The following is an 18,045-nucleotide window of genomic DNA, read 5'->3' on the forward strand; positions in this document are numbered from 1 at the left end:
ACTTAAAGGGCACCTTAAAGTTCACTTTATCATATTTTCTCCACTGGAAGAGCACACTAGGGGCATTTTATCACATGTTCTCCAATGCGAGGGCACCCTAGACAGCCCTTAATAATGTTTCATCCACTGAAATGGCACCCTTAAGGGCATTTCCTTCACATCTGACTTATTTCTTTTTGATAGCTGCCTTGCAATTGTTTTTCTTTTCCTCCTATCTAATCTACACTTTAGTTTGGTAAATTTACTTTGCTGCTTTGAGCGGAAGCATTTCTCATTTTTTCTCGGCAAATTAAGAATCACAGATTTTAATAGTTGTTTCATTTTCTGTCAATCGGCTAAGTGAATAATCCACACATGGTGTTAACACTAAGCATATGCCTCGCATGAGGTGACACAGTTACTCTCTCTCCAACCCTTTCGACCACGACCTTATAACTCAACATATGCGTCAGCTGTGAGGGCAGACACCTCAGGGAGAGGTCAGCCAGTTCTAATGTCTCACTTTATAACCCTCCTGTTTTTTCCGTCAGCCGTGGAAAGCCCTGTTGGGTTTCCTGAGGACACTCTTTTCTCCTGCACACAATGCCGATCGGGCCCGGAGAATGGCTGATCACATTTCAGCATTGTTGTGTTTGCATGTGAGAGCGGCTCGGGGGCGTGTACAAGTGCCGCACAGACGTTCAGTGCTGCACCAGAGGCAACAGGCGATGTTTAACTCTTTGAGGCTGTCTGAGCTGGTGGGTGGGGAAGGCATTTCTTCAACTGCTGGAGGGATATGGGTCATTTTTTTATGTCTTTGTGGGCGTCTGCCTGCCTGGGAGGGATAGGGTATGTGTGCACTGCCGCATGTGTGAAAGATGCAAGTTTTCGTGCGTGTGTGTGGACTCACTGCGTGTCGGCTGTGCAGTTTCTCCAAAAGGGTGTAGTCCGTGCCTTTGGGGAAGCGACTCTCCTCATTGATAAGAGCCAACATGCCCAGTTTCTAAAGGGGAGACAGACAAGAGGAGCAGAGAGAGTGAAACACACCACAGTCATGATGGAACTAGTTATAATCCCATTGGGGCACATCTGGCAGCTTTTATTATAACAATGCATTCAGGAAACAGCATAGTAATTCATTCAAATTTCCCTTTTATTTATGAAAACAAGGTTCACTGAGGAGACAAGATGTTTGGCAACTCCTCGTTTCACTTTTCTAAAGATACACACAGTCAAAACTAATACAGCAGGAGTCAACCACAAAGCCAAAACACAAGTATATATAGGAAGGAAACACTTCATTTGAAGGGGTGTGTATAAGACTGTCATTACACTGTCATAACCATGTCATGACATCTCATCTGAACAAACATTTATGACTGTTGTGGTCAGAGTGAGGTTGAAACAGATCGTCACATGATCAAACTTACTAATTTTGTCATTTTTAATTCAAAGTTGACATTGAGATGTCTTTGTTATGACAACTTGACATTGTCAGACTTAAAGACTAGTTAGCTTTATGTTTTAGCAATGGTTTTGACACTGGCCGTCACGAGACAATTATAAGCATGTCATGTCATTTTAAAGATGTCATTACATGTTATAAGGCCAATTTGACAACTGAGTACAGTACTAAGGTGGTTCAGTTTACAGAATTAGCTGACGAACAGACAGAGTTTAGCAAACTATGTTGTTAAAACATAAAGCTACACTATTTCTCTAAGTTTAATAATGTCAAGTTGTCTTAACAAAGACATTATTATTTTGCTTAATGTGAAGTTGTCGTAAGAAAGACATTATTATATTGATTAATGTTCAGCAATCATAACAAAGACACTGACAGGTTATGTTGTCTTAGTTTATGTAAAGTTGTCATAGCAAAGACAATATTGGTTTGATCAATGTCAAGTTGTCATAACAAACACATTGTCTGGTTATGTTGCCATGGTCAATGTCAAATTATCATAAGAAAGACATCATTAGCTTGATGAATGTTAAATTATAATAACAAAGACATTGTCAGGTTATGTTACCATAGTTAATGTCAAGTTGTCAGACAAATAGACATTCCACGGTGATATTGTCTTGGTTAAAGTCAAGCTGTCATAAGAAAGACATTATTAGCTTGATTAAAGTCAAGTTGTCATAACAAAGACATTATTGGCTTGTGAATGTCGGCTTGATTAATGTCGAGTGGTCATAATAAATAAATGTCAAAAAATGACCATGACAGGGGTCATAACGTTGTTATGACACTGTAATGCCAGTCTTATGCACACCACTTCAAATAAAGTGCTACAGTAGGAGTAAAACAGTTGTAGTATTTCTGCTGAACTTTCCAGGATTGTGATTTTGACGCAGAAACCTTTCAGACAGAAGCCCTCCACCTCTGCAGAGGCTCAGTTTAAACCACCATTATAAAGTCTGGTGATAAAATAACACCGACTGTCTTAATGTTTCACATCAACTATACCTCCAACCGCTGACTGGTGTACATTACTGTGCACACAACATACAAAATGAGACTATATAATGATAGAGTGGAAGATGGAGGTCAGTGTGAGCGCAGTGTGGCGTCTGGGTCGGCACGCTCTGGCTGGCGGTTTAGCGGTCGATCCTGGTGGTGACTTCGCTCTCTCAGGGTCTGACTGACTGTCTGTTACCTTTTCTATGAGATCCAGACACTCTGCGTTATCCATCCAGTCTATGGCCTCCCACTGGATCCCCTCCCTGCGAGGACAAAGACACACACACACACACACACACACACACACACACACACACACACACACACACACACACACACACACACACACACACACACACACACACCATGTATATATATAAATATAAACAACCAGAAGCACAATGGCTGTATTGTCCTGTGTGGACATGTGATTAAATGAGCCATGTCCAAGCTGCTGGCCCCATTTTACAAGAAAACAACTGTCTGGGGGAGAAACTGAGCCGATTCCAAACCTCTGGCAGTTTGCCTGTATCGCCATGAGGACACCCAGCCCCCATCCAGTCCTATCTGTCTCCAGCACATGAAAAGTCTTGTTTTACTATCAGAGTGTCCACCAGTATTGCAGAAATTTATGTCTCTAGTTGTTTATTTGCATTTAACATGTTATTTACCTGTTGTACTCCAGCTGTTCCAGTGAGAAGATGTGTTTGTTGAAGTACTCCTGGAGTTTCTCGTTGGCGTAGTTGATATTAAACTGCTCAAACCGGTTCACCTGCAGGATGGAAGAACATGATTTCCAAATACATCAGTTATGTTGCTTACTATGACATGTTTTATGACATATAAAATACTCAAGTCTGAATAATAAGTTGTGCTTTTTCCCTCACAAATAAAAGGTTCTCTCCCTTATTGAAAAAAATCCAAGCAAACGTGTTTCCTTCAAAATCACATCTACTTAACAAGATGTCTCCTACTTTCGCTGAAAAGTCCAGTAAAGCTGCATATCACACCACGATTCTAGTGTCGCAAAATCCTGCTGCCATGTGCTAAACTCAGATTTAAGATAAGCGCAGAGAAAGTTTCCGCTTTCAGCAGATGATGGTGAAAATATCCGCACATAAATCACTCTGCACAGCGAAGGTCAAATGAGGTAACAATAAGGAAAACATATTTTTGAGCGGAGAAGTAATCAGTTCTTCATGGTAAATAACATGCTCATCAAGTCATTTTATTGAAGTGTTAAAGATAAAATTCAGCACTTTTCATGAGGATGTCCAATTAAGTTTATGGTAAATTTAGTCACTTGAAGCAATAAATTCTTCAGTGCAGGCTATATCAACCACAATACCGATTATTGTTTTCAGGTACTAGTGACAGATGTGGCTTATGATCAGTGGGTCACGCTCATGTTTGTCTCTTTTCCTGAATCCGTCGAGTTCTGATCTTTTTTCTTGAACACGTTCAGCAAAAACCCTCGATATTACACTAAAACCCTGCCCCATGACAGACATCTTCGGGGTACCACTTACACCAGCCAGTCTCACCATGACAGACTGTGGTGTTGTTGCTTTTGCCTCACTCGTAGCCTGCAGACTTATTCTATTACAGTGGAAAAACCCCAAATCCACCTTCTACCACATCCTTTCTAATTGATTAAATGTCTTTTCTGCCGTTACAAAAACCGAAAATGAGGTTCATCTGCCAAGTTCTCAAATTCTCAGTGCATCCATTCTTTGAAGTAAGCCCTTTGAACATCTTTTTTTTTTTTTATTGTACTTCCCTCCCTATTTTATTTCACTTTTATTTAGGTTTTTCGGATGCGTTTGTTTTCTTTTCTTTTCGGTTTGGGATGAGTGGAGGTTTAGAGGAAGGCGCTGATTTATTTCTCTGTTTTAAGGCACCAAAAAGAGGGAAAAACAACTTTGGAACACAGTTTCATACTGTGTATTGGACAATTGTGTAATAATGGTTTCCTTTAAAAAAAAAAAAGAAAGCCTCTTGCTCACAGAGGCAGCGCCTACACGTACCAGGATGCATTGTGCCTGAGCTTCTGATACCCACACCCATGCTGTTGTGTATCACCACCCTAACTTATAGCTATTCATTTGTTGGCCAAAACATAGCTTTAGATGACAAAAATACTCATCTAGCACGACCCCTGGCTACCATGAGGTGGAGACTAGAAGTCCAAGTTGAAACAGTCTGTAGTTCTTCCTTAACACCACCACTACCACGTCACCGGATGCAGGAAGAACAACACATTTTGAAGTGGAAGAACTCAGCTTTCTTGGTCAATATCGCGCAGGCTGAGGTGTTTATTCCTTCAGTTGACCAGATTTACCATCAACACTGACTGGACATCCACGTAAAATACTGTAGTGTTGAATTTTCCCTTTAAGTCTTGAAATGCTTAAAGTTAGTTGAGGTGACGAAAAGTTGATTCTTTCACAGCATTGATCTAACTTCAATGCAACTAAAGAAATCTCACTTCACTGACAAGTTAAATTTTTTAATTTCGATTTTAAAACACCTGAAAAGTTGGATGCAAATTTAAAATCGCACCCAAACGCTCACAGTTCATCTGCTTCGTCAGAACTACGTGTTGTGGTTTGATTAGATTAAACAAATCACCAAATATCATCAGTTTCAGGTTTAAATGTTGCAGGAGGCGCCTGAGGATTGGAGCAAATGGAGCCGCTGCACCACAACTATTACACTCGAGGGAGCAAATGTGTGCTTTGTGCATCCCCACTTTTTAAATACAACAAAATGTTCTGCAATTAATCATTTGTGCACACACACAATAGACGGTGAACAGTGTTATGAGTTCGTGTTTAATTTGGCATATATCTGATCCACTGACCAGCAAGTGAGAAACTTTAGTTTTTGAAAGGGTTCGCCTCTCATTCCCATGGTCATCTCCAACTAAAACAGCACAGCTGACCAATGAGGGCCTGTAGCGAGTCCAAAATGTAAAGTTTGTACAGAAATATAGTTTATCTCTATGACTATATTGATGCCGAATTGACAACAATACTGTTAACATATGACACCTTTCATCTTGTGTTTCTAGAACTGTGTTTTTACAGACAGATATGAAATTGTTAATTTTTCATATTTTTAAAAGGGAGTTTGGGTTAATATTTTCCCTGGAGAACACTGGGTGGTTTAGTTTAATTGAAGCCCCTAATATGTTTATTTATTTATTTTTGATCTTTTTAATAATAGTATAATAATATGTGCACTGATTAATGGCAGTATGCAGTCAATAGTTGCCCTTTATGTGCATTTATCTGCAACTCACTGCTGACAGCACAGAACACAATGAAAAACTGATATTTTTACATATAACAGTACAATATAAAGTGAACTTTATGGTAATGATTCCTGGTCTATTCAAGGAAAAGCTCTATCAGGAGTTAATGAATTTTTTCTCACTTTGAACTATAACTAGGCACATATGCTTCTATTAAAGTAGAAGAAAATGGTCTATCAGAGTCGTCAGTGTCTGTGCAGCTTCATATTTCATCAGAATATCTGCCAAACATTTTGTAAATCTGGTGCACAGACGGACAGAAGAAAAAAATGATGATGATGAAACTAAGTTTTCAGTGAGGATTCAGGTTTCCTTGCTGAGCGAAGCTCTACAAACAGGACGAGTGAACTTTCACCTCGAAGTTCTCGAAGCCGAAGATGTCGAGGATGCCGATGGACTTGAAGTTGTCTTTGCCTTTGATTTTCTGGTTGATCCTCATGATGATCCAGGAGAAACACTGAGAATAAAGTGCCATGGCAACTGAGTCCCGCGAGTCCACAGCCTGCAAAAACAAAAAAAAAAATCAGGACACAAAGAGACAAGGTTACCATGGATACCAAGTCAGGCATAAATAAAAAGAGAGGGGAAACTTTGCAGACTGTATACTCAACACAACACACGGCATATCACCATAAATACATTTCATCAATCCATTCAGACGGTGGTTTGAGTGGTTAAAAACAACGTGACATGCTTGATTGTGCGAGACCTCAGTAGAGTGTATATAAAACAAGCAGCTGTGTAAAGACAAAGGTGTGTTATGTCAGCGTCTGTCTGCAGGCAGCGGGTAAGACAACGTATGTTTTCATAACAGACGGCATTGTTTATCGCCTGCATATCTGAAGACTGACGCACCGCAGGCCGTATTTATTGTACTTCACAAATCCAGCGAAAAACAGAGATAAATCAGACTAATGTGTAAACAGATTTTTATAAATGATTGTCTCCAGTCTTATCATCTTTTTGCAAAACCCTGCACAAGGAAACAACACCTACACTGTTAAACTTTTTTTCTTCACCTCCCACAAAGACAGAAACATAATAATGTCAGGAGGCAGATTGAGACAACTATTTGAGTACATTTTGCAGTACTTTACTTAAGTATTTCCATTTTTGTGATATTTTGTGCTTCTTCTCCACAACATTCCAGAGTGAACTATTGTAATTTTACATTACTTTATTTACTAGTAACTTTTCAGAGTGAGATTCTACATTAAAAAAGTATAATAAGTTTGTTAAAATACAGTGTATTAATAATGACTGAAGTGACTCCCAACATTTTTGGTTCCTCCCAAGGTGAGAACCGCTTACTTACTTACAATTTTGATATTTTCCGTTCATTTTGCTAATAATACTTTACCATATTCTACTTGGAATGCAGGACTTTTGTTTGCAATAGTGTTTTTTTACATATTGGCAGTGGTACTGTTACTTAAATAAACAATCTGCTGAGATGACCACTTAATGCTGACAGATACATTGGATTTTTATCGTCATCGTGATAAAAATATGAACGATACAAGTGCAATGAATGAGAAAAATGACTACAAATGCCATCCATGCATAGTCAGATATTCAAACATTTAGCCAATCAGATGAAGGCCCAGCTGGCTGTCAGGTACCCTTAGATTTATCGGTGTCAGTTTGGTAGCGACTGTGAGATCAGCTGGCGTGATGGTTGAGGAAGAAGAGAGAAGCGAGGAAAAATGTGGCCGACAGAGACCTTGTGGTGAAAAAGAAAAACAGCTCTGCTCTTTGGTGACGTGTTACAAGCACAGGGACTGTTTAAAACATGCAAAACAATTGTGACAACTTACAACAACAACAAACGTTACAAATTAAAAAGACATATGAACTGAATAGCTAATATGCACACATCAATATTTGTTTATTTATCGCAAGTCACACACTGCAGCCTTTCCTCATATCGTGCAGGCCTATTAACAGATGCTGGTCTATAAAAGGCTAGATAATGGTGAAAAATGTAGATCAGTGTTTCCCAAAGCCCAAGATTACGTCCTTAAATATCTTGTTTTGTCCGCAATCCAAAGCCATTCAGTTTGGTGTCACAGAGAACTAAAGAAACCAGGAAATGTTCACATTTGAGACACTGCAATCAGAGAATTTGGATTCTTGTTCTTAAAAAAGTACTCAAACCGATTAATCAATTATCAAAATAGTTGGCTATTAACTTATTTAGCCATTCAATAACAGATTAGTCGATTAATTGTTGCAGCTCTACAAAACAGCTTTATAATGAAGTGCTGCAGAGCTGCAGAGATGCTCTGACTTGCAAATCTTGCTCTCCAGATGTGAAAAAGTATGTTTGTTTGGTACAGATGGCAAAAAATGTCACATCATCATAATTTTAATGCTTTTTGTCAGTGAAAATGAAAATTGCAATGCAAAAATAATTCCCACTAACCATGAATCATATTGCAATCACAATATCTGTCAAATTCATCATAATATGATTTCTTTTTATCACTCCACACACGTCAAAATCTATTTCTAACCAGTGTCTGACTGAGCTCTGGGTTTCTCCAGCTGCCGTGAAGTCGGCCTTTGAGCCAGACACCATCCGTGTGCAAATATAAAAAGCTCGAGCTCGCCAGCTACGCTTCCTCCACGGGCATTGTGCTCGAATTGAAAACAAAACAAGAGTGTGCGGCGGTGTGTACTGTATTTGGGGCAACAATGCTCCTGGGCTTTTGAGTAATCCATCATGCCCCGTCACCTCTCGCAACTAGCGGGTGTGAACAGAGCACTGGTGGCTCCAGGATCTCCGTCACAGGGGTGAGAAGAATGGCTGTTTGTCCAGGATGGGGTGGGGAGTGGGGGAGGGCGAGCGCAGGCAGTCGTGGGGTGGGTGACCCCTGGCCGCTGTGAGAAGAAGCCATTCTTACTGACTCCAGGGCTGGAATAATGAACTCTATTAAGAGACAAGCTGCTTCAAAGGCCAGGCAGAACAAGCAGCAGCAGGGTGACAGCACACGGTCTTTGTCTGCTGATGAAAAGCTTTCTTGTGACTTTCGTGCCCCTGTGATAATAATAAAGGTCCATTCTGCATATTTGCTCATATTTATGCGTGTGAGTGGGCTGAGGGCTCGAGCTCAGCCAAAAAGGATTGTGTCATGCGTCAGAATGTGCTCGTGGCATATGGAGAAAAGGATAACACATGCAGATAAAGACTTGTGAAATATTCACATTAATTACAGGCCACAGCACGTGCATTTGAAGCAACGGAGAGAAAAGACACACACGGGTGAATTATTACACCAACGTCTTGGTGAGGAGAAGACTCTCACTTCACCCTCAGTCATTGGCTCTATTGTGCTTTTGACTCAGATCACTATCATGATGGCTGTATTGTGCCAGGAATCTGGCAGACAAAAAGCAGGAAATGGCTGGGAGTCACGCAAGGGATCTGGAGAGGCATGTGGGGGAGAGAGGCTGTGTGTGTGTGTGTGTGTGTGTGTGTGTGTGTGTGTGTGTGTGTGTGTGTGTGTGTGTGTGTGTGTGTGTGTGTGTGTGTCACCAGGACAGGGGAGGGAGAGGAGTGAGGACAGGGGGCAACAAACAGACATCCACTGTATGTGTCAGTGTCTGGAACAGGGGTGGGTAGGAACGAGTTACAAGCAACACACATGAGTACTAAAGCATTTTTTAAAGTTTTGTTCATGTTTCTTTTTTAAGCTGTAGTTCTACCCTATACAGTATATTGTTGAGACAGTATTCACTACTTCTGTGAAGTCAGAAGGAGGAGTCGGAGGAACCTCACCAACCCTGACTTCAAAATCCAATATGGCTGCTCTGGGCATCAACAGCAGTGAAAGGTGTTTATTAGCACCTGTGTCTCAGTAAATCAGTCATACACACAGTGGTGTCTGTGGACATATCGCAGTGGTGTTTGTATGTATTTTTTCCGACTTGTTGTACTATAATGCAGTTAACTAAGGTGTGACGTCATTCCTAGAGCCAAATGACAAGCCTCTAAATGGAAATGGAAAACACCAGAAATGCGGAGATTGGTTGTTGTCTGGAAGAAAAATAAGCACAATCTGTCTTTTGACGACAACAATGCAGTGATGATGAGGCAAAATCTAGAACAAAAAGCAGCTTTCAGAAACAATCCCTGGCCACATCTGGCCACACTTTACATACCAAAACCAACAACAGTTCTGAGATGAAGTGCTGCTGTGTCTCCCGAAAACACTGAGATCTCCACTTTTTAAGTCAAGATGAAATAAAAAAAAAAAATGCCTTTTTAATCGTTTTAGATCACACCTTGTTCATATTGTGCACCTATTTAACAATGTATACGAAAAATCACAGATTTTCTTTGTATTGTTACATTAAAATTCAATCATGTTTTCTTCCAGGAAAATAAAATATGACGTGCTTATGCATGTGTGAACCAGTTTCAACAGTTAATATCATGACATCTGCCCATCAATCAATAATCAGCTTTTAACAGCACAGAGCTAAGCTTTATCAGTTAGCGAGCTAGCAGCACCATGGTCTTTTAGGTTATGACACGCCCACTTTTCAACACTAAAATTCCTCCTAATGGTATGTTCTGCCTGCCTATCCTGTTTCACCCAGAAATATGTCACAATATGGAAGTTTAATACTCTCAAAATGCTGTTTCATCTTAAACTCCTCCTCTAACCTTCACACACACATTGAAGTTGTACATATTGTAGGTGAAAATGCAATTAGCTAGCAAATGTTAGCTATGTTCATTTTTCATGTGCGACATTAATCTTTAATGTGACTGACATCAACTTATTGTGTACTTATAGTGGTCTGTTTGGCTTTTACAGTGGTGTGCTTTGGAAAGCAGTTAAGCTAACGTAATTCCAACTTCAACATTAATGCTGCTTTCATAATTAACTCCTCCTACATCCTCTGCTGTTTTGCTCTGTGCTCCACTAACAATTGAGCAAGTTTGCTACCCAGTGGAAAGAAGAAAAATGGTTAAAACATCTTAAATTAGCTTATGTCAGTGAAATTCTAGCTAACTAGCTAGCTAATCTTCATCAATCATTAATGAAACCAGAAAAGAAGGAAGGGACTTAACATCACTATAAAATGTTCTGTGCTGCAGTCAGCCATGCTATTTGGAGACCTAAAGCAAATAAACAAATGTGCACATTCAGAAAAAATAAGTCAATGTGTTATTCTCTTTGGTGTCCTCTTTCTCTACTTTCATTTCCCCCCTATTTTAGAGGCATTGCTTCATCAAAGGTCATACAATGCAGATATGCATAGTTTTAGTGTGTTCTACATTGATGCAATGTCCCTTCTGTCTTTTTTACTTTCCTTGTCAAGCATTATGTCAAGCTAGCTGAGTGTTTAACATTAACTATCTAATAATAACTATATAATACTATATAATAGCTATATAATACTATATAATAGTTATCATAGTTAATGTTAGCAAAACGCTAGCTAATTTGCAAGCTAATCTACATCAATCATTTGCTAGTTAGTTATATCTGATAGCTAATATTAGCAAAACACTAGCTAACTTAGCATTAGCTAACTTGTGATGTGTTTATAGGTCACTTTAACATATCCACCAGCAAACTTTAAACCATCTCCAAATTTTAGTTTTCTTTTCAAGATAGACAAGCCTAGCGAATAGCATGCTTAAAACTGCATTGACAGGGTCCTCAGATGGTCTCAGTTCCCAAGAACGAGGTCGTTATTCCAACTTCAGTGTGTTCATGTGCTTTTAAGTTATTAGGAACAATAGGAACAACATTGATGCTACTAACAGTAGAGTAGGGAAGGTTATGTTATATGCTGAATCCGTTTGTAGGCTAACTGACCTTTTATAATAGTAAAAGCTAATAAATAACTTTTCTGATTATTTTAAGCCAATCTGTGTGGACAACAACAGTTACATTTTTCTTTAATTTTATTTACTGCCTGTGAGTGTTTTTATTTATCTATTTTCTGTTCTATTTCTTTTTTGTATGTTTGGGGTGGGCGGGGGGTCGTGTTGTTGTATTTCGCTGTTTCAACACACCAAAAAGTATAGTATTAAAGTATAATAATATAATAAAATGTTGGTTTCTGAAATGGTAAGTTTCTGAGGTGTAGATTTTCAGTGCTCTACCCAACACGAGTATTTAATTCAAGACAAAAAAAAAAAGGCAGAGTGGAGCCTGGAGAATCCCTGAATTCTAGGAAAAACCGGTAACAGAGATGTTTCAAAGTTTTTTTTGTGTGTGTGAGGAGCAGCGGAGGAGGTGGAGGAGGTTGGGTTGGATGTGTTGTTACCTGCTCCACAGTGAGTGGCGAGCAGATCTCCTCTCCTCTGAGGATCATGGAGCGTTGGGTCAACACCTCTGACAGCTGGAAGGAGTCCAGGCCGAGCAGGTCGCTGACGTTACTGACCACTGAAACACACACACACACACACACACACACACACACACATGAGCTGTAGTGTAACTGATGGAGGACACACAGGCGGTTCAGGTGACTCTTATTGATGTCAAACAACAGATGTGACATATAGACGTCGATCCTATACAGTCTATAGGAAACTCTACTCTGTTGGCGGGGCTGTCGTATTCTGCAGTCAATGTAGTTCACTGGTTCTTTGGAAAAGAGGTCAGACACAGCGAACAAAGGAGCCTTGAGCTCATGTTACAGCCTGTTCAGTACTCTGTCTGCTGGTGCAACGTCAATCAAACTCAGGGGCACGAGGAACACTGCACAGTGGTCCAACATCAGCAGGGAGCTGATTATCTGCTGCAGAAAACTGAGGTTTACTTACTAACACAGTGCTGCAGAAACAACAGGTCATTTTAACAACACTTTCTCATATACACATTGCTGTTATGTTTAAAAATCTAAGGAAAATGTCCAGAATCTAAAATGAAGTTGGATTATTAAAAGTAGTCAGTAATGATGGTCTCACCAAAGAGATCGTGAGGTTAAAACGTTTAGTTGTGTCTTTTTCTGGTTGAAAAAGCAGAACTTGTTTAGGAAGCACTGTGCTCCCATGACTGAAAATACTTCTGTTTCTCTAAACTTTATTATTATTTAATGGAGTGTGAGGCTAAAACTACATTCTACGGGAAATTAAGTGATGAGAGGAACTGAACATCACGATTTCAGAAGAAGAACTGCATCATATACTCTTAGGTGCTAACTAGAACCATATAAAGTTCTTCAATACAAGAACACAGGTAAAATCTGATTTTAAAAAAAATGAAACATGGAAAAAACTTTAATATTTGATGGTGAGGATCTTTCAACACTCCCAACACTGACGTCTTCAGCAATCCTTGAAGAGCTCTTTTTTACAATGGAATTACAATGGAACCCTTATTCTTACAAAGAACCATGGCAAACTCTTTCTTCAAAAACTGGTTATTCAGAAACTCCTTTTGGAACCCTTATTCACATAAACAGGAAAATTTAAATGGAAAAAATATCAGTTTTTTTTTTAAGATTGCACCAAACATAACAAGCAAACAAACAACTTCTACGGCAACAGTCGTGCTGGAGGCAACGTGGCATTACAGATGAAAACCACGCGCACATCTTCTGGAGTCTTTTCGGGATCGAGTGATTTCAGTATTGAATGAGGCATTATGATATATAATCACCAAGAAGCAATACAGAGCAACTACAGTAGAGCAGAACTGGTCGAAATTATACAGCGGGCAGGGAGGCCATTACAAGAACTTGCATTAAAACTGAACCACATCAGGCAGATACAGTACAGGAAATATATATGATGGAAAAAATGACTCATGTGATAAGAGTTAAAGAAGATGTTTAAACAGAAAATCGGGCAAAAAATATTTAAGAAACAAAGACTTGTATAATTGTATTGTTAATAATGTGAATTATGTTATAATGCCTCAATAAGCAAATAATATAGTAAACTGTAACTCCATCTTTGTAGCATATTTCTCTGTCAAGTGTTAAAAAAAAATTTATTTTTCAAAGGTAACGAGTCATTTCTGCAACACTTAAATTTGAGGATCTGTTCCAGATAATTTCCTAATGATTGCCTAGGAAGTGTCCAAAAAATACCTGTAATTTAATGTAATTTAGTATTATTTATAGGAAATACAGATGTTTACTAGAAAGAACTGCTCCACTGAAACCATCAATATTACTGTAAATATTAATTTATTATTTAATATTGGAAACTGCCTGTTCATCTGACCTGATGTGCTCTCACTAAAAGACTCAAGTACAAGTGTCTATTTTACCAAGAATAAGTCCCACATCACATGGTTCTTTTTGAAAAATTCCTAGAAAAGTAATAAGAAATTATTCCAAAAGCAGACAGATAAAACATTCCCTACAGAGTTTTCATATGAAAATGTGATGCAGACTGAGGATGTGCTGTAGACACTTAAATCAATCTGTTCTGTGTTATTCTCTTAATTTGTTCTCTTACCCCCTTTGGAAGTGATCTGAGCTCCGCCAGCAGTCATGAATTCGATGTTGCCCATCTGGAGGACAGCAGACAGCAGCTTGAACACGTCTCTGATCTCCTCCTCAGTGAACTCCATAACTTTCAGGGCCTCCTGCAACACAACGCAGACACAGTTAGACAACAAGGACACCAGAGACACACCGCTAGATCGATTCGATTGCCAATCATCCTGCTGCTTAAAGGAGAAATCTGTAATATATTCCCCGTAATAAATCATGAAATGAAAACAATATGTTTAACATTATACTCTGTTTCAGCAACGTGCCTAAACACACTGAGACATTTTTAACACAAACAAAGGAATAACTTTATGTATTATTTTCCCGAATTCACAGGAGGGGACAAATGATTAAGAATTTAACACAGACAACATTTCACCGAGTTTATAAAGTTAACAATAACTCCGAAACTCTTAAAACTAGAGATTTTTTAAGGGAGTCTGGCTCTTTCTGCCCGGGTGACAAAGGAGTATAGTGCAGTTGCTGTTTTTTTGTGATTAAATTTTTCCTTTTATTGACAATCAGCAATCTATATTGCAAAGAATTCAACGTGAATTGAGATAGCATAAAAACAAAGCCCTTCTTCTGCTGAATAACACTAATGGGTGCATTGTACAATAGAAAAAATGAATAAAACAGAAATGAGAAGGAAAACTTAGGAAAAGCCCTGTGAACTCAGGCTGTCGGAAACTACCAGCACATGATATCTGGTAACGCTAAAACCCACGTGCACAGAGACACAATATACACTTTTCTTTTTCTTTTCTTTCTTTGCGTCACTCTCATAATAAATATTTGTGCTGCTTTACTGAATTTAACGACGACATGTTTACTACAAATGTGTGTCTTGTGTATTAATGTCATGCAAAGATTGTGCACACTTTATAGATTGCAGGAATGTTCTTGTCACATTGTGGTGGCATAATATCAAACAGCTGTCATGTTGTTCTCAGAAAACAAACAACACTTCTATATAATTATACATATGGTGAAATTATATGCATAGTTTTATAGTTTCATAGTTCCAGGCAAAGTAAGAAGGGCCAAACAAAATCTTGCCTACAGCCCCCTGTTGTGTGGAGCCAGCCCTGACTCGATCCATTCAACATGACAGCCGTTAAACCTGATTTTGATTTTCCTCAGAGCTATGAAACACTTGTATGAACAGAATTCAAAATGTGCCTCCAAAGCAAACATGACACAATAAAATAACATCTTTCCCCCAGGCTCCTGTTTCCTAGAAGTCAAGTTTCGTTCTGGTGAAGCCGTGTTGCACCCATGATGAAGGCTTATAGCGCCCTCTGGAGGTAAAACAAACCACTTACACTGAATGGATTCATCGTCTTTTATGTTGTGCTTACCATCACACTGTCAAAGAGCTGTTTGTCATCCAGACTGCTGTCCTGCACGCAGCCCGACTGGCTCAGGTAGTGATACGCCTCAGGACCCTCAGACAGGAGGTACATGTCTGCAGGACACACAAACACATGATGAGGAAACACGCACTCAATTAGAGCTGCAATAGCTAGGAGATTAATCAATAAGTTGTCAACTATTAAATTAATCTGCAACTATTTTGATAATTGATCAATCATTTTGAGATGTTGAGAAAAAATGCCCAAATTCTTTCAAATTTCAGCTTCTCAAATGTGAATATTTTTCAGTTTCCTTAGTCCTTCATGACAGTAAACAAAATATCTTTGGGTTGTGGATAAAACAGGACATTTCAGGACGTCACCTTCAGCTTTTGGAAACACTCATTTTATTCTGCAAACTAATCAATTAATTGAGAAACTGATGGACAGAGTAATCCTTGGTGAAAATAATCATAAGTTGCAGCCCTGCACTAGATAAAATAAACCTTTAACACCTAACAATGAGAAAAAAACATTATAAATTATTTGTTTAACCCTTTTGTTTTAATTTCTTTAGGGGACATTATAATTGACAATAATAATAATTGTGTAAAACTGGTTATACTGTAAAAATCTGATACCATCCTACTTAGAAATTATTCACTTGTTATCAATGAGGGTTTAAGGTGTGTTTAAGTGTTCTTTTAAACTCTGTAAAAACTAACCTCTGTGGTCTTTGTCTGCCCCTGCTAACAGAGCGTAGAAGATGTGGTAGTTTCTTTCTCCAGGATTCTGTCGGACCACACGGTTCTTAAAAAAAGAAGATGGTTAGAAGAAAATATATTTCATGAGTGACTGGTGATGGGGCCATTTCCTATCAGTTAAATCAAATAATTAACTTGCTGATGCCAGTCGTTCACCTGAATGTCTCAACACAACACAGACTTACCTTTTCCAGCAAATCTGATGATTGAAAGTCAAGGAGAACAATGAAAACAGACAGCGAAGACGTCCTCTGAACCAGACACTGTGGACATCTGATTTCTCTACAGTAAATCTAAGTGAAGCACTGAAGGATACAGTCAATGATGCAGCCTCCCTGGATGTTTCCGTTCTGGGAAAAGTGGAGCTGGATAAACTTCCCAAAGCGACTGGAGTTATTGTTGTACACGGTCTTCGCATTCCCAAAGGCCTCCATGATGGGACTGCAGACGGAGGAAAAGCAATCAAGCAGATCAAACCTCTACCGAGGAAGTCTTTTTTTTAAACATATCCTGTGTCTGTCCATCACTGTGAACTCTGATCCAGATGTTGAACCAGATGCAGATATTGATATCTGAATTGAATTTAGTTCATCAGAGATTTCTCTGCCAAGTCTATATATTTGTTTTTAGATTTTCTGAGGTATTTGGTTCTTGTACACTAAGTGCGTAGATATTTTGGGGATTGTAATGTGTGGCGTGTTTGTATGCATTGAGTGACTGTTTAATTTGTTCATTTTATACCTTTTTATTTATGTAGCTACCTATATTTTCGTATTTATGCTTTTATGTCATCTTTTGTCATTCAGTGTGCTGTAAAGCATTTTGATTTTAAGTGTAATAAAATGTGCAATATTACATAAACAGTACCTGCTCTGGACGAGGGCCTGCTCCACCCTGGTGGTCCGCTCTGACAGAGGAGTTCCTGCAGAGTTTTGACTCATCACTGACAGAAACTTCAGCAGCAGCTTGGTGCTCTCCGTCTTCCCAGCACCACTCTCTCCACTGAAGACATGAAGACACAAAGACAGAAACATAAACATCTTTCAAACCTGTTCATTTTATTTAGTCAACTTAGCCAAAAAGTCACAAAAGCGCTTATAACTTAATTTATTCATATAACTGACTAGTTTCACACTGCTTTCTTGCCCATTCCTCACCTGATGAGGACACACTGGCTGTCGTGTCTCTTCCACAGGCAGCGGTAACACTCATTGGCCACGGCAAAGATGTGAGGAGGCAGCTCCCCCATCTGGTGTTTGCTGTACAGGTCAACTGCAGTGCCGTCGTACAGGCCAGATATCTGCTTGTAGGGATTTACTGCTGCCAGGATGGAACCAATGTTGGTCTGAGGGAAAAAGGGGAGGACCAAAAAAAAAAACAGATTATCAACAAAAAATACCAGAAAATGCCTGGTATGTTACACTAGAATCTGCAGCTTTTATATCTTGAGAAGCACTTTGAACTTCTACATGAGATCTACAGTAAAATCACTTCAAACTTAAAAATCAGTTCAGTAGTTTCACCCACTTTTCTGTCTCTTTCCTCTGACACACTACCTGGATTCAGTAACACTCTTAAACTCCTGCATATGGCCTAGTTTGCACCGAGGCCGGTAATATTTTAGGATCCGTGGCTCCTGCTCGGGTAATGCGCTTTGGGGAAAAAGTGCTGAACAAAAGTGTGTTTGTG

The 18,045-nt window shown here is 39.1% G+C and overlaps 1 protein-coding gene across 1 annotated transcript in view; it reads right to left on the reverse strand.

Annotated features, from left to right (window-relative positions):
• Positions 1 to 18,045, reverse strand: part of myo10l3 (myosin X, like 3) — a 98,582-nt gene that overhangs the window by 39,704 nt on the left and 40,833 nt on the right. Inside the window, exons 4-15 of the mRNA XM_084725266.1 lie at positions 17,514 to 17,701; positions 17,224 to 17,358; positions 16,673 to 16,797; positions 16,542 to 16,555; positions 16,318 to 16,402; positions 15,599 to 15,705; positions 14,200 to 14,329; positions 12,054 to 12,172; positions 6,118 to 6,264; positions 3,118 to 3,218; positions 2,643 to 2,709; positions 890 to 982 (exon numbers count right to left, since the gene is read on the reverse strand). Coding sequence (XP_084581392.1) covers positions 890 to 982; positions 2,643 to 2,709; positions 3,118 to 3,218; positions 6,118 to 6,264; positions 12,054 to 12,172; positions 14,200 to 14,329; positions 15,599 to 15,705; positions 16,318 to 16,402; positions 16,542 to 16,555; positions 16,673 to 16,797; positions 17,224 to 17,358; positions 17,514 to 17,701 — 1,311 coding nt within the window. The remainder of the gene's footprint in view (positions 1 to 889; positions 983 to 2,642; positions 2,710 to 3,117; positions 3,219 to 6,117; positions 6,265 to 12,053; positions 12,173 to 14,199; positions 14,330 to 15,598; positions 15,706 to 16,317; positions 16,403 to 16,541; positions 16,556 to 16,672; positions 16,798 to 17,223; positions 17,359 to 17,513; positions 17,702 to 18,045) is intronic.

The sequence above is a fragment of the Lutjanus erythropterus genome, chromosome 8 (genome assembly GCF_056507025.1).
Source record: "Lutjanus erythropterus isolate fLutEry1 chromosome 8, fLutEry1.hap2, whole genome shotgun sequence".
In the NCBI taxonomy this organism is placed as follows: domain Eukaryota; kingdom Metazoa; phylum Chordata; class Actinopteri; order Lutjaniformes; family Lutjanidae; genus Lutjanus; species Lutjanus erythropterus.